This window comes from Pongo pygmaeus, chromosome 19 (genome assembly GCF_028885625.2).
Source record: "Pongo pygmaeus isolate AG05252 chromosome 19, NHGRI_mPonPyg2-v2.0_pri, whole genome shotgun sequence".
In the NCBI taxonomy this organism is placed as follows: Eukaryota; Metazoa; Chordata; class Mammalia; order Primates; family Hominidae; genus Pongo; species Pongo pygmaeus.
In genome coordinates, this window is record NC_072392.2 from 59,915,825 (window position 1) to 59,928,442 (window position 12,618).

General features: G+C 41.9%; 1 protein-coding gene across 1 annotated transcript in view; it reads right to left on the reverse strand.

Annotated features, from left to right (window-relative positions):
* Positions 1 to 11,740, reverse strand: part of PPM1E (protein phosphatase, Mg2+/Mn2+ dependent 1E) — a 222,722-nt gene extending 210,982 nt beyond the window's left edge. Inside the window, exon 1 of the mRNA XM_054457920.2 lies at positions 10,986 to 11,740. Within this exon, the coding sequence (XP_054313895.2) occupies positions 10,986 to 11,494 (509 nt within the window). The 5' untranslated portion in view covers positions 11,495 to 11,740. The remainder of the gene's footprint in view (positions 1 to 10,985) is intronic.
* Positions 11,741 to 12,618: the final 878 nt, after the last annotated feature.

Genomic DNA, 12,618 nt, shown 5'->3' on the forward strand with positions numbered 1-12,618 from the left:
CCTAAGGCAGGAGAATCGCTTGAATCCGGGAGGCAGAGGTTGCGGTGAGCTGAGATCATGCCATTGCACTCCAGCCTGAGCAACAAGAGCGAAACTCCATCTCCAAATAAATAAATAAATAAATAAGAATTTTTAAAAGAGAACCATAGTGAGTTCAATAATGCTGGAAAATCCAGTGAAGCTAGATTAAAAGGAAAAAAGACCAGTGTCAGGGAAATTTGTTGGGAGGCTACTAAAGTAATCAAGGCAAGAAGTGATAAAAGCCTGAGCTAAGCAAATGGCAGTAATCAAAATTCAATTTCTACATTTGCATTGAAATTTTTCCCTGTAGGAAATGTTTGTAATGTAGCATGAGAATCATAAAATGAACAACATAATTATAATCTCTCAAGTCTGACTGCCTAGGTTAATGTCCTGGTGACACTGCTGATGGTGAAAACTTGTTCTTTAAATTCTGTGTGCCTCAGCTTTTTCATCTGCAAAACAGGTTAATGATAAAAATCTTTATCATATATTTTTATGACGATTAAAAGAGGTAATAAATATAAAACAATGCCTAAACAAGGTCTCACTGAATATAGTACACAGCAGCAAGAGAAACAGGAACAGGTATCTACTATTCATACTTGTACAATTGTTATTTTGGGTGTAGACAATGCTGACCCTCTGCAAGTTTACACTGTTAACTCTTACAGAAAGATATTTATCAATCCAAGATGAGAGAATATCCTGGACAAAGGGTTTTTATTAGACACAAAACTGTTTTTGTTTTGAAACACTGAAAATTGTTTCTAGATTATAGTTAACTTTCCATGTGACCCCGAAAAAGCTGAAAATATTTTTGTTTCTCTGATTATATATAAGTATATTGTGAATAACAGGACCAATATCTTTCCAAGTAATAAATGAAACTATTTATAAGCTGCCTTGAACCACTTTGAACTAATAAATATTCAGAGTTGCCAGAAATCAAATCCCAGAACTTAAGAGATCATTCCTTTTGCAAAATCAGTGATAGCTGAATTTAATGATTGTCATCTCATATTTATGTAATAACATGTTAGATTCCATAAAGAACATGTTTACAACCTAATTCTTGCCTCTTACAACCATTTTAGCCTTTTAGTATTTTTACTATATGTGTGTGTGTGTGTATATACACACACATATAGTACAATATACTTCTCAAAAAAACAGGCTTACTAATATCTTAGTTTTTGTATTTAGATTCACAACATAGAAAAATGTGAATAAGAAATTACAGGCTGGGTGCAGTAGCTCACGCCTGTAATCCTAGCACTTTGGGAGGCCGAGGCAGGCAGAATATGAGGTTGGGAGTTCGAGACCAGCCTGACCAACATGGTGAAACCTTGTCTCTACTAAAAATGCAAAAATTAGCCAGGCGTGGTGGCCCGCACCTGTAATCCAAGCTACTCAGGAGGCTGAGTCAGGAGAATCACTTGAACCTGGGAGGCGGAGGTTGCAGTGAGCCGAGATCGTGCCACTGCACTCCAGCCTGGGCAACAGAGGGAGACTTCATCTCAAAAAAAAAAAAAAAAAAAAACAGAAATTACAAAAATAAGCCAGGTGCAGTGGCTCACGCCTGTAATCCCAGCACTTTGGGAGGCCAAGGTGGGTGGGTGACCTGAGGTCAGGAGTTCCAGACCAGCTTGGTCAACATAGTGAAACTCCGCCTCTACTAAAATACAAAAATTAGCCAGGTGTGGTAGCGCACACCTGTAATCCCAGCTACTTGGGAGGCTAAGGCAGGAGAATCGCTTGAACTTGGGAGGCAGAGGTTGCAGTGAGCCGAGACTGGGCCACTGCACTCCAGCCTGGGCAACAGAACGAGACTCCATCTCGGAAAAAAAAAAAAAGAAACTACAAAAATATCGAAGACCAGAGGTTGTGCTTTGTGGTAAAAAGCAGGTCAAATACTTTAATCCATAAAAGACAACAATGGTAATGTTTCCATAGTGATCTTATAAATCATTATGGAATCAAGTCACCAGGAAAAAAATTATCTTTCATACTTCTAACCAGGAGATTATTCTTTTGGTTCTTTTTCTTTCTTAAACTACAGTAGGTAGTAATGAACTAGTCTTTCTCAGAGCTATACACCAGAGTATTCAGTGAAAATATACATAAAGAATTAAGGATACTCTCAATCTTTTAAACAGTTCATTACTCTTCATATAGTATTATTCTTCAAACTTGTCATTGTTCACAATATTCTCAAAGAATTCACATGAGGATACTGTTTTAAATCCATGAAAAATGGCCAGGCATGGTGACTCACACCTGTAATCCCAGCATTTTGGGAGGCTGAGGCGGGAGGATCACAAGGTCAGGATTTCAAGACCATCCTGGCCAACATGGTGAAACCACGTCTCTACTAAAAATACAAAAATTAGCTGGGCATGGTGATGTGTGCCTGTAATCCCAGCTACTCGGGAGCCTGAGGCAAAAGAATCACTTGAACCAGGAAGTCAGAAGTTGCAGTGAGCCGAGATCGTGTCACTGCACTCCAGCTTGGTGACAGAGCAAGACTCTGTCTCAAAAAAAAAAAAAAAGAAAGAAAGAAAAATGTTCATTACAAAGTTTTGGAATGCTAATCAGTAATAAGAATTGCAAACATTTCTATAGCTAGTTGAAAATGTTAACAAAGCAAAACAAACACACCAACAAAAACATAAAATAAGAAGCCAACCTGAAGGGATGTGGGAATGGAATACTTTCTTCTTTTTCTTCCCTTATCCTCTACCTTTCATGGGAGAGCAGAAAAGGAAAATAATAATAAAGAGAAAGAAGATGATGAGAATAGGCCTATACAAACCTGGAAAGAAAACAACCAGTAGGCTGGGCATGGTGGCTCACACCTGCAATTCCAGCACTTTGGGAGGCTGAGGTGGACGGATTACTTGAGGCCAGGAGATCGAAACCAGCCTGGCTAACACGGCGAAAGCTCATCTCTACAAAAAATATAAAAATTAGCCGAGCATGGTGGCATGTGCTTGTAGTCCCAGCTACTTGGAAGCTTGGGAAGTCAAGGATGCAATGAGCCATGATTGAGCCACTACACTCCAGCCCGGGTGACAGAGCGAGACTCTGTTTCAAAAACAAAAAAACCAAACCAAAAGAGAAGAAACTAGCCGGGCATGACGGCACATGCCTATACTGCCAACTACTTGAGAGGCTGAGGCAGGATGACCCCTTGAGCCCAGAAGTTTGAGGCTGCAGTGAGCTGTGTTCACGCCACTGCACTCCAGCCTGGGCAACAGGCTGGGTCCCGAAGTGCTGGGACTACAAGGGTGAGGCACTGCACCCAGCTAAGTGGCTCTAATGTCAATATGAAATGCCAGTCTCTAATTTAATATGAAATGTTATATTTCCTCATTAATTTTAAATATTAATTAAAAATGGTTAAATATGTGTTACAGAATTAAAGTTTTTGTTGTTGTAGTTGTGGTTTTTTTAAAAAATAGCAAATCTAAAACAAAATTGTTTGTTATGGTAGCCATTAGCCCCATATAATTATTAAGTATTTGAAATGTGATACTCCAAATTGGGATGTACTGTAAGTGTAAAGTACACACAGGATTTTAAAAACTTGGTATAAAAATATAAAATATTTTATTAATAATATCTTAACATGGATTACATGTTGAAATAGTAATGTTTTGGATATATTGAGTTAAAATAAGTTCTTTTAACTAAATTCACCTGTTTCTTTTTAATTTTAAAAAGGTGGTTAATAGAAAATTTTAAACTATATGTGGTTCATATTATATTCCTATTGGACTTTAGGCAGTTTAGACTTTTAGGCATCCATAAAAGACAACAATGGTAATGTTTCTATAGTGATCTTATAAATCATTATGGAATCATAATGCCCTCTTCCAAAATGCCCTAAATCAAGATCATATTCAGCTATAAGCATTCTTTCCTACATGGTTCAGTAGCAATAATGGCACACAACTGTGTTAAAATACAAGCTTCATGGTATGGCAGTTCAAATGGTAGCAAGAACGTAGAGAAATCAGACTCCTCACACAGTACTGCTGGACAAAACAATTTGGCAATACCTAATAAATTTAAAATGTACTTATATCAATCTGACATTTCCACTTCTAGAAACATAGCCAAGAAATCTAGGAACATATGCACAAGGAGACATGTCCAAACTAGCATTATCTGTAGGGCAGAAGCCACCAAGCTACCCACCAAGATTTTGTGCTCTTTGTCCATAGTGTAGAGTTGTTTCTTGGAATTAACTGCCAAGCCAGCAATTCATTTCCCAGCCCCCGTTTTTAGGAAATGTAGGTCCCAGGTGGTGTCATATGACTTGAATTCTAGCCAATGGAAAATGAACAGAAGTGATATATACCACTTCTAAGGACTGGCCCTTAAAAACCTCAAACACCATTCTCCCACTCTCTTATGTTTGCTGGATGAATGTTGATACCTAGAGCAACGTTGGAAACCACAGGTTAAAAAGGACAGAGTCTCCATCAGCCTGGATTCCTTAATGACTTCACAGAACACAGCTCCTCCTTCTCCACTGAAGGAACTCTATATGAGCAAGAAATAAACTAACATTATGTTAAGCCTTTGAGATTTTGGGATGTACCCATTAGAGCAGTCAGTATTAAGTCAATATATGTGTAAAAATTAAAAACAACTGACATGTCCATCAATAGGAGACTGGATAAATCAAAGTATAATCATACTATAGAATGATATATAGTAGTTACAATGAAAGAACTAGATCTACATGGATCAACATGAATTTTCTTTTTAAGTTTAACCTCAAAATAGCTAGTTACCAAAACAAATTTTTTAAACACATATGTTGACCATACAAATTCATATATAGTAAGCGTGAGAGAACTATAAGCTCTTAATTTTTATGTTTCTTACACTTGCATTATCGATATTATGTTTAACTCATGATTTTGTCATAGAAACTTTTTTTTTGAAACAAAGTCTCACTCTGTTACCCAGGCTGGAGTGCAGTGACATGATCATGGTTCACTGCAACCTCAACCTCCTGGGCTCAAGCAGTCCTCCCATCTCAGCCTCCTGAGTAGCTGAGCTAAGTTTTGTAGAAACGGGGTCTTGCCATGTTGCCCAGCCTGGTCTCAAACTCCAAGACTCAAGCAATCTGCCTGCCTCAGCCTCCCAAAGTGTTGGGATTACAGGAATGAGCCACCAAGCCCAGCCATCTTCACAGGAACTTTAAAAGCCAATTTTCCATTTCATGAGGGCTAATTTTGTTAAAACCATGATGTAATGCATAAATCTATTTACTCAGGCACAGATGAACTGTAATAGTTTGTAATGGCCTAAAAACTGGAGAAAGGATGCCACGGTCAAACTCCATAGCTGTGGAATTTGCACTCCCTCAGAATACCACACTTACCATGCTTCACATGAAATCAGTCATCATACAGAACAAGTTGCCAATCTCAACAAATATGTCAAATATTTATAGCACTTAATTTCATATGTTATACACAAATAAACAGATTATAATGTTTTCTTCCTTTGCCGAAATGAAGTATTTTAGGTGCAATTGACTTTGGAGACCTCTGGTCTCGTGATGGAGATATAAATATTTGTTGACAAAAAATAATAAATTAAACCAAGTACTTACAAGAGGAATGGCATTGGGTATTACGGAAAGGAACATAGAAAGGACCCCTAACTCATGATGAGTGTGAGGACGGTAAGCAAAGGCTTCCTCAAGGAAGAGGTGTTAAACAGAGAACTAAAAAACGGGTAAGAAATTGGATTGTGTTGGGAGCGGCTATTGGGGGAACATAGTATTCCAAGCAGAGGGAAAAATATACTATGTGCAAAGGTGCAGAGGCAAAAGATAACACAATACCTTCAAACAAATACATTAGTTTAACATAGCTGAAGTATAGTTTCTGGAGGGGTAGAGCTAGGATGAAGTAGGTGGATAGTGATTCCAGAAATAAAACTAATGAAGTAAGATTATAAGCCCTTACCTTTGGACTTTATCTAGAGGGCAAAAGAGAGATAGGTGATGAAGGATGTGTAGTAAAAAACTTGTCCAAAGAGAGGTCCAGATGTTGCCCCCAGCTCCTGGGAGGTAGCCTCTAAGCCCCTGGAATTTCTGGAGTAATATGAGTACTCTTACTATTCATGATGGGTCCCTTAAACCACATAGTATCAGCCTAACCTCTGGAGAGGGTAGACTGGAAACTGAGTTCAACCATGCAAACAATCAATAAATCTCAATGAAAACTCTGCTGAGGTAAGACGATCATTTGAGCCAGGAGTTTGAATCCAGCGTAGGCAATACAGTGAGACCCCATCTCTTTAAAAAACAAAACACAAACTCCAGACACACCAAGGTTTAGGTGAACTTCTTGGGTGGGCAATACCTTGTGTGTATTTCCATACATCCACACATGCATGCTGGGAGGGTATGGAAGGTATGTTCCCTGAGAACAATGGAAGTTTCATATCTGCAACCCTCTTCGACTATACCCTAGGCATCTCTCTTCCTTTGACTAATTTGTAGCTTGTCTTTGTAATGAACTGTATCCCTAAGTATAATAGCTTTCAGTGAGTTCTATGAGTTTTTCTGGTGCATTACTTAATCTGAGGGTGGTTTGGGGAAACCCCCAAACTTGCAGTTGATGTCAGAAGTGAGGTTTTGTGTTGCATCTTCATTTGAAATTTGTAGTTGCATCCTAACCCCTTACAATAGGATCAGAAGTCTTGGGCAGACTTGGCAGTGTAGAAGACTGTGCCCTTAACCTTACAGTTTGGCTAACTCTGGGTAAAGGGTAAAAATGTTTAAGCAGTGTGACAATTAAACATTTTGGCTACACTGGGGAAAATATATTGCAGAAGGGTAAGACTGGCAAGAGATGACAATGACAGTGGGAATGAAGAAAGACATATTTAAGAGGTATTTACAAGGTAGAATTAACAAGATCTGACTGAATGTGAGAGGTGAAAGGAGAAGTCAGGGAAAGGAGAATTCAAGGACGGACCCACCAGAAAGAGTATCAGGTTTTGGTTTCGTTTGTTTTGGGGGCCGTAAAGAGGGTTGGAGGACTGAATTCTGTTTTAGACAGTTTCATCTGAGGAAATTTTGACATCTAGGTAAAGCTGTTCTAGCAGTCAAAGAAAGGATGGAGATAGAGTTGGGCGCCTTTAGCATAACTACAATAACTGAAGTCATGTGACAGATTGATATTGACTAGGGACAAATAAGTCAACCAGACAACAGAAGGTCAAGGACAGAACACCAATATTAAAGGGGTAGGCAGAATATTAAAAGCTCACAGAGAAGAAGTGGGATAGCCTGAGAAGCAGGAGAAAAACCTGGAAAGCATGATTAACAATGAGTGGTATTTTTCCTCTTTTTGCTTATGTGAATGTTCTCCACTTCTTTATTTAATAAATGTGAATGTTTATTATTTTTGAATGAGAAAAAAATGTGCAACTTAAAAATTGGTATTATATAACATGAATCCATATATTTTTCCATTTATATATTTGTAAATTAGATAAAGTTTAATGATTTTCTGACTTAATCCAAAGTCATTAATGATTCACACAATTCAATGTAACTGAATTATTAGTGTCTATAACCAGCGATTTTCTTTTCCAAGCCATTTTTAAAGTGTCCACCCTCATTATTACTGCAAGCCATCTGGAACTACTTAACTGTGCCAGACTCTTGGGATATTGGTTTCCCCCTTGGGAAGTCCAACCCAGGCTAAATGAATAACTGAGGAAACAACTGTTCTGAAAATATGATGACAATATAGCTCTAATAACGACTTTATCTTCGTCTAATAGTCTACTGGTAAAAAATGGAAAGAAAAAAGACTTCAGAATATTTGCTTCTTCTGGATTAAAATAAATATATGTTATCTCTAGTATTGTATAGAGAAATTAAATACAAAATATTGACCCATATAAACTACACAGATAGCCTTATATTCACATCTCCTATAAGATCAGTTATACCCTTATTTACAAATTATCTCAGTTATAAAATCTCTCACCTCCACCTTTTCAAAGGGCAGCCTCTCCTTAACCTCAGAAACTCTCAGATCGTCGCTGAAATTATTTTAATCTCTTGGGGGATTTAAACTTAGAGAAAGGAGTAAAACACAGGTAACTTTTTTTTTTTTGAGACAAGGTCTCACTGTCACTCAGGCTGGAGTACAGTGGCTCACTGCAGCCTCCACCTCCTGTGCTCAGGAAAGCCTCCCCCTTCAGCCTCCCAAGTAGCTGGGACTACAGGTTCACGCCACCATGCCCAGCTAAATGTGTTTTTATTTTTTGTTTTATTTTGGTGGGGGAGTGGAAGGTGGGCGGACAAGGTCTTGTTCCGTCACCCAGGCTGGAATGGACAGCAGTAGGATCTTGGCTCACTGCAACCTCCGCCTCCTGGGTTCAAGCGATTCTCGTGGCTCAGCCTTTTGAGTAGCTGGGATTACAGGCATGCACCACCATGCCTGGCTAATTTTTGTGTTTTTAGTAGAGACGGGGATTTGCCATGTTGGACAGGATGGTCTCAAACAGGTGTTCCGCCCGCCTCAGCCTCCCAAACTGCTAGGATTACAGGCATGAGCCACTGTGCCTGGCAAAAACTGTTTTTTTAAATCTGTTAAGGACCTTAAAGATACTTTACATGAACAAGCCAGCCATTTTATATCTGAATAAAAATACATTAACAACTTCTGTACAAAACACAATATAAATGATGAAATCTCTGATTTAAGGGGCAATATTTTCCAACTTTAATTTTGCTAGTTTTATTTCAAATCCAAACTTCTGTTCTCAACTAGATGGCCATTTTATCATTTCAGTTTTTTTCTAGTTTATACCTATATCAAAATTAATCTTGCTTTTTTTTTTTTTTTTTGAGACGGAGTCTTGCTCTGTCACCCAGGCTGGAGTGCACTGGCATGATCTCAGCTCACTGCAACCTCTGCCTCTAGGGTTCAAGCGATTCTCCTGCCTCAGCCTCCTGAGTATCTGGGATTACAGGCACGCGACACCACGCCCAGCTAATTTTTGTATTTTTAGTAGAGACGCAGTTTCACCATGTTGGTTAGGCTGGTCTCGAACTCCTGACCTCATGATCTGCCACCTCGGCCTCCCAAAGAGCTGGGATTACAGGAGTGAGCTACCGCTCCTGGCCGCTTCTATATGAAAAAAACACACATCTTCTTGCCATCATCTTTAAATAAGTTTTAAAAAAACAAAAAACCTTCTTACATGGCAAATGTTCAGGGTTGTACTAAACTAATGACCTTATTTGGACATTTTCTAAAGTTTGAATTGTGTTTAATTCTGCAAACTGCATTTGTAAAGGTAAGAATTAACTGTCAAGATAGAGCCAGTCTGCTGCTAAGATAAATTCCTTTACTTCAATAAACATTTCCATTTTATTTTAAGCAGCAAGCTTTATCTTTAAATAGTGTAAAAAATTACATCTCAGAAGCCCTTGTCTATGATAGTTCACAAAGACCAGATATACTCTAAAATGTTAATACTGTTTATCTCTGGGTGGTGGTATTAACACGCCATTTTATATTTTACGTTTCTCAAAAACCATCATTACCTTGCTAATTGAAGGTAATACTGTAATTGAACAGTATTTTAAAATTAAATTTTAGATAGCTTATATTATGAAACATCAACACAGTCCACTTCTATAGAAGATTTGTTAAATGATTTTCCCTTATTGATAAACTGCTGCTTTAACAGGAGAATGATCTGATCAGGTGTCTATGAGCTTGGATGAAGACAAAACAGGTTTACTTTCCAGGCCCTTCTTTTATTTAGGCTTTTGAGAAAATCCCAAAAGTGAGTTTGAACTTAATTACAGTGAATCTTGCAGTAGTAAACTTTTTGGGTGGCCAGAGTAACACCTTTCATTACAACTATCAGCTGAATGGCAAAAGACTTCCCAGGTTTACCAATGTTTTCAGAGACTTACTAGCATTCTCCTCTGTCATTATTTCGGAACAATTCCATTGAGAAACGCAATTGTAAACCGTTTCTATTTCAGGCCTATAAAAACCAGAACTGGGATGAAAGGCAAAGCCTTGACCTTTCTATTTTAGACTTTCATCTGTGTAGCTAAGCCATCTGCTTTCTCCCCACCCCACCCCATCTACTTAATGGACTGAAAATACTGCACCTAATTGCAATTTAATCAAAACAGCCTGACTTTTCCACTTTAATGAATTATGGCTCTTTCACCCGAAGGCTTGCTTGCAAAATTTTGCTTACCCTTCTCTCTCAATTCCTTCCCACCTCCCTCAATTATGAAATGTCAAATGTCTAAACTAAGAGACTAGGCTTCCCTGTGTGAAAACATCTAAAAAGCCCTTCACTTTCAACATTGAGCACCTGACGGAAAATCTACTCCATTCTCTCATCTGGATACGGGGCCGGTATAATCATCATTGTTGTTGCAGTTACGCAGGAGGCACCTCGCAGCTCAGTCTAGAAAGGAGTCGCATCTCTCTGCCGCCAAACAACAAGGCACTCAGCCCGGGAAAAGACAGACTGGGGTGGGAGGAAACCTCCGGGAGAAAGAAGGGATCTGGGAAGAAGAGGGAACTCAAGCCTGGGAGGAAGGACCTTTCCAGGCAGGAAAGGGAAAGGTTGCGTGAAGTGGAGCTAGAAGCTGGGGGCCGAGGTGAAAGGGGATGAGGGGCCCGGGCCCGGCGGGAGGGCGCGGGGGCTCAGGAGAGCGGCTCCAAGGCCGGGCAGGAGGCGTGGGGGCCGAGGCGGGCGTGGGCAGCTCTCAGCCGACCGCCCGGGTCCGAGCAGCGGGGGCGCTTTCAGCGGCGGCAGGCGCGGGTGCGGGGGAGAGGAGCAGAAAAGAGAGCAGTTTGAGGGGCCGAGGGAGACGCGTCCGAGGCCGGCGCGGTGGGGACCGCGGGCCCACCCCCAGCCAAGCCCAGCTACTTAACTATTTGTAGAGCTGCTGCAGGCACAGGTCCAGGCTTTCGCCCTCCACCTCCTCGCGGGTGATGCGCTCTGACAGCGGTCGCAGGAGCGGGGGCAAAGGCGGCAGCTGGGGCTGCGGCGGCGGCACGGCCGAGTGCCGCGGGGCTGCCGCCGCGGTCGCCGCCGCCTCCTCCACCTCCTCACCCTCAACCGCCGCCACCTCCTCCTCTTCCACCGGCTCCTCCTCGGGATCCGGGTCTTGCTCCTGGTCCCCCTCCTCCGTCGCGGCTACCGTGGCCGCCTCCTCCCCGGGCTCCTCTACCGAAGCCTCGGCCGCCTCAGCTTCTACCAGTTCAGGTTCGGGCTCGGGCTCGGGCTCGGACTCGGGTTCCGGTTCGGGTTCGGGTTCGGGTTCGGGTTCGGGTTCGGGTTCCGGCTCCGGCTCGCCGCCGCCGCACGGTCCGCGAAACTCGCCCAGGAATAGCTCCAGGAAGCGCCGGTAAGTTTTCTCCTCAGGGATGCAGCCGGCCATCGCTGCTCATGCCCCAGGGCAGACCGGGAAAGGGGTTGGGGGAAGCCCTGGAAGGGTAAGGGGCTGCTTTTGAGCCTAGGGCTCCCGCAAGGGCGGTTAACAGCCGCACCGGCACGAGCAATCAGCACTAGGTTGCCTGGAGAGGGCTCCCGCAGGCGTGCGCGCCGCCGAGCACCGACGTGCGCGGCCCGGGGGCGGAGCGCGCCGCCCCTCTCGGATCTGGAGGGAAAGTTGGTGGCGGGCGCGCGCAGGGTCCAGCGGCGGCCCACCCTTTATTCCTACGGAGAGCTCAGCCCACGCTGCCTAGAGACTGTCGCCATGGCAACCGGTTCTAATTAAGCATTGCAGGGTCCCTCCCGTCGAGTCCGCGGAGTCGAAAGGACACTCCACTCGCCCGCTCTCCAACTCTGAATGTCTGTATTGGTTGGATACCCTACCCTCACGTGGTTAAGAGTGAGCTAAGACATCTCCAAGTCTAGCTGTTGGTTCCCACTTGGGTTGCTTGGATCCCAATTGGATGTACTTCCCTTTCTTTATCTGTTCCTTGCCTTAGCTTATGTTTTCAAAGATACCACACTGTGAACACTTTTCGTTGCAGACAGTCTTTGAATAAGTAGTTTTCAGGCAGAGGGAGCTTCAAATACCTAACAAGTGATAAGTTCCTTTGCATAGGTTCTCTCACTTGATTCTGTGAAGAAAGTGGTGTTACTCTCATTTCTTAAAAGGAAACTGAAAATTATGATATTAATAGTAATTTACTTGTTTCAAGGTCTCCAAACTTCCAGCCTTGGCGTTGGAGAACTCAGGTCGTTCAGTCGCCAAAGCTTTCTGAAAGTGCATTTTTCCTTAACTCTGTCTCTGGAGATTCAATAGTGCAGTTGTCTGTATAACACCTTATTTCTATTGGGCTTCATAGTTAACACATTGATTTCACCCTTTTAATTCTTATCACAGTCCCTTGATGTATAGGACTTTACCGTTATGATTTTTTTTTTTTTTTTTGAGACAATCTCGCTCTTGTCACCCAGGCTGGAGTGCAGTGGCGCGATCTCAGCTCACTGCAACCTCCACCTCTCGGGTTCAAGCGATTCTCCTGCGTCAGCCTCCCAAGTAGCTAGGATTAC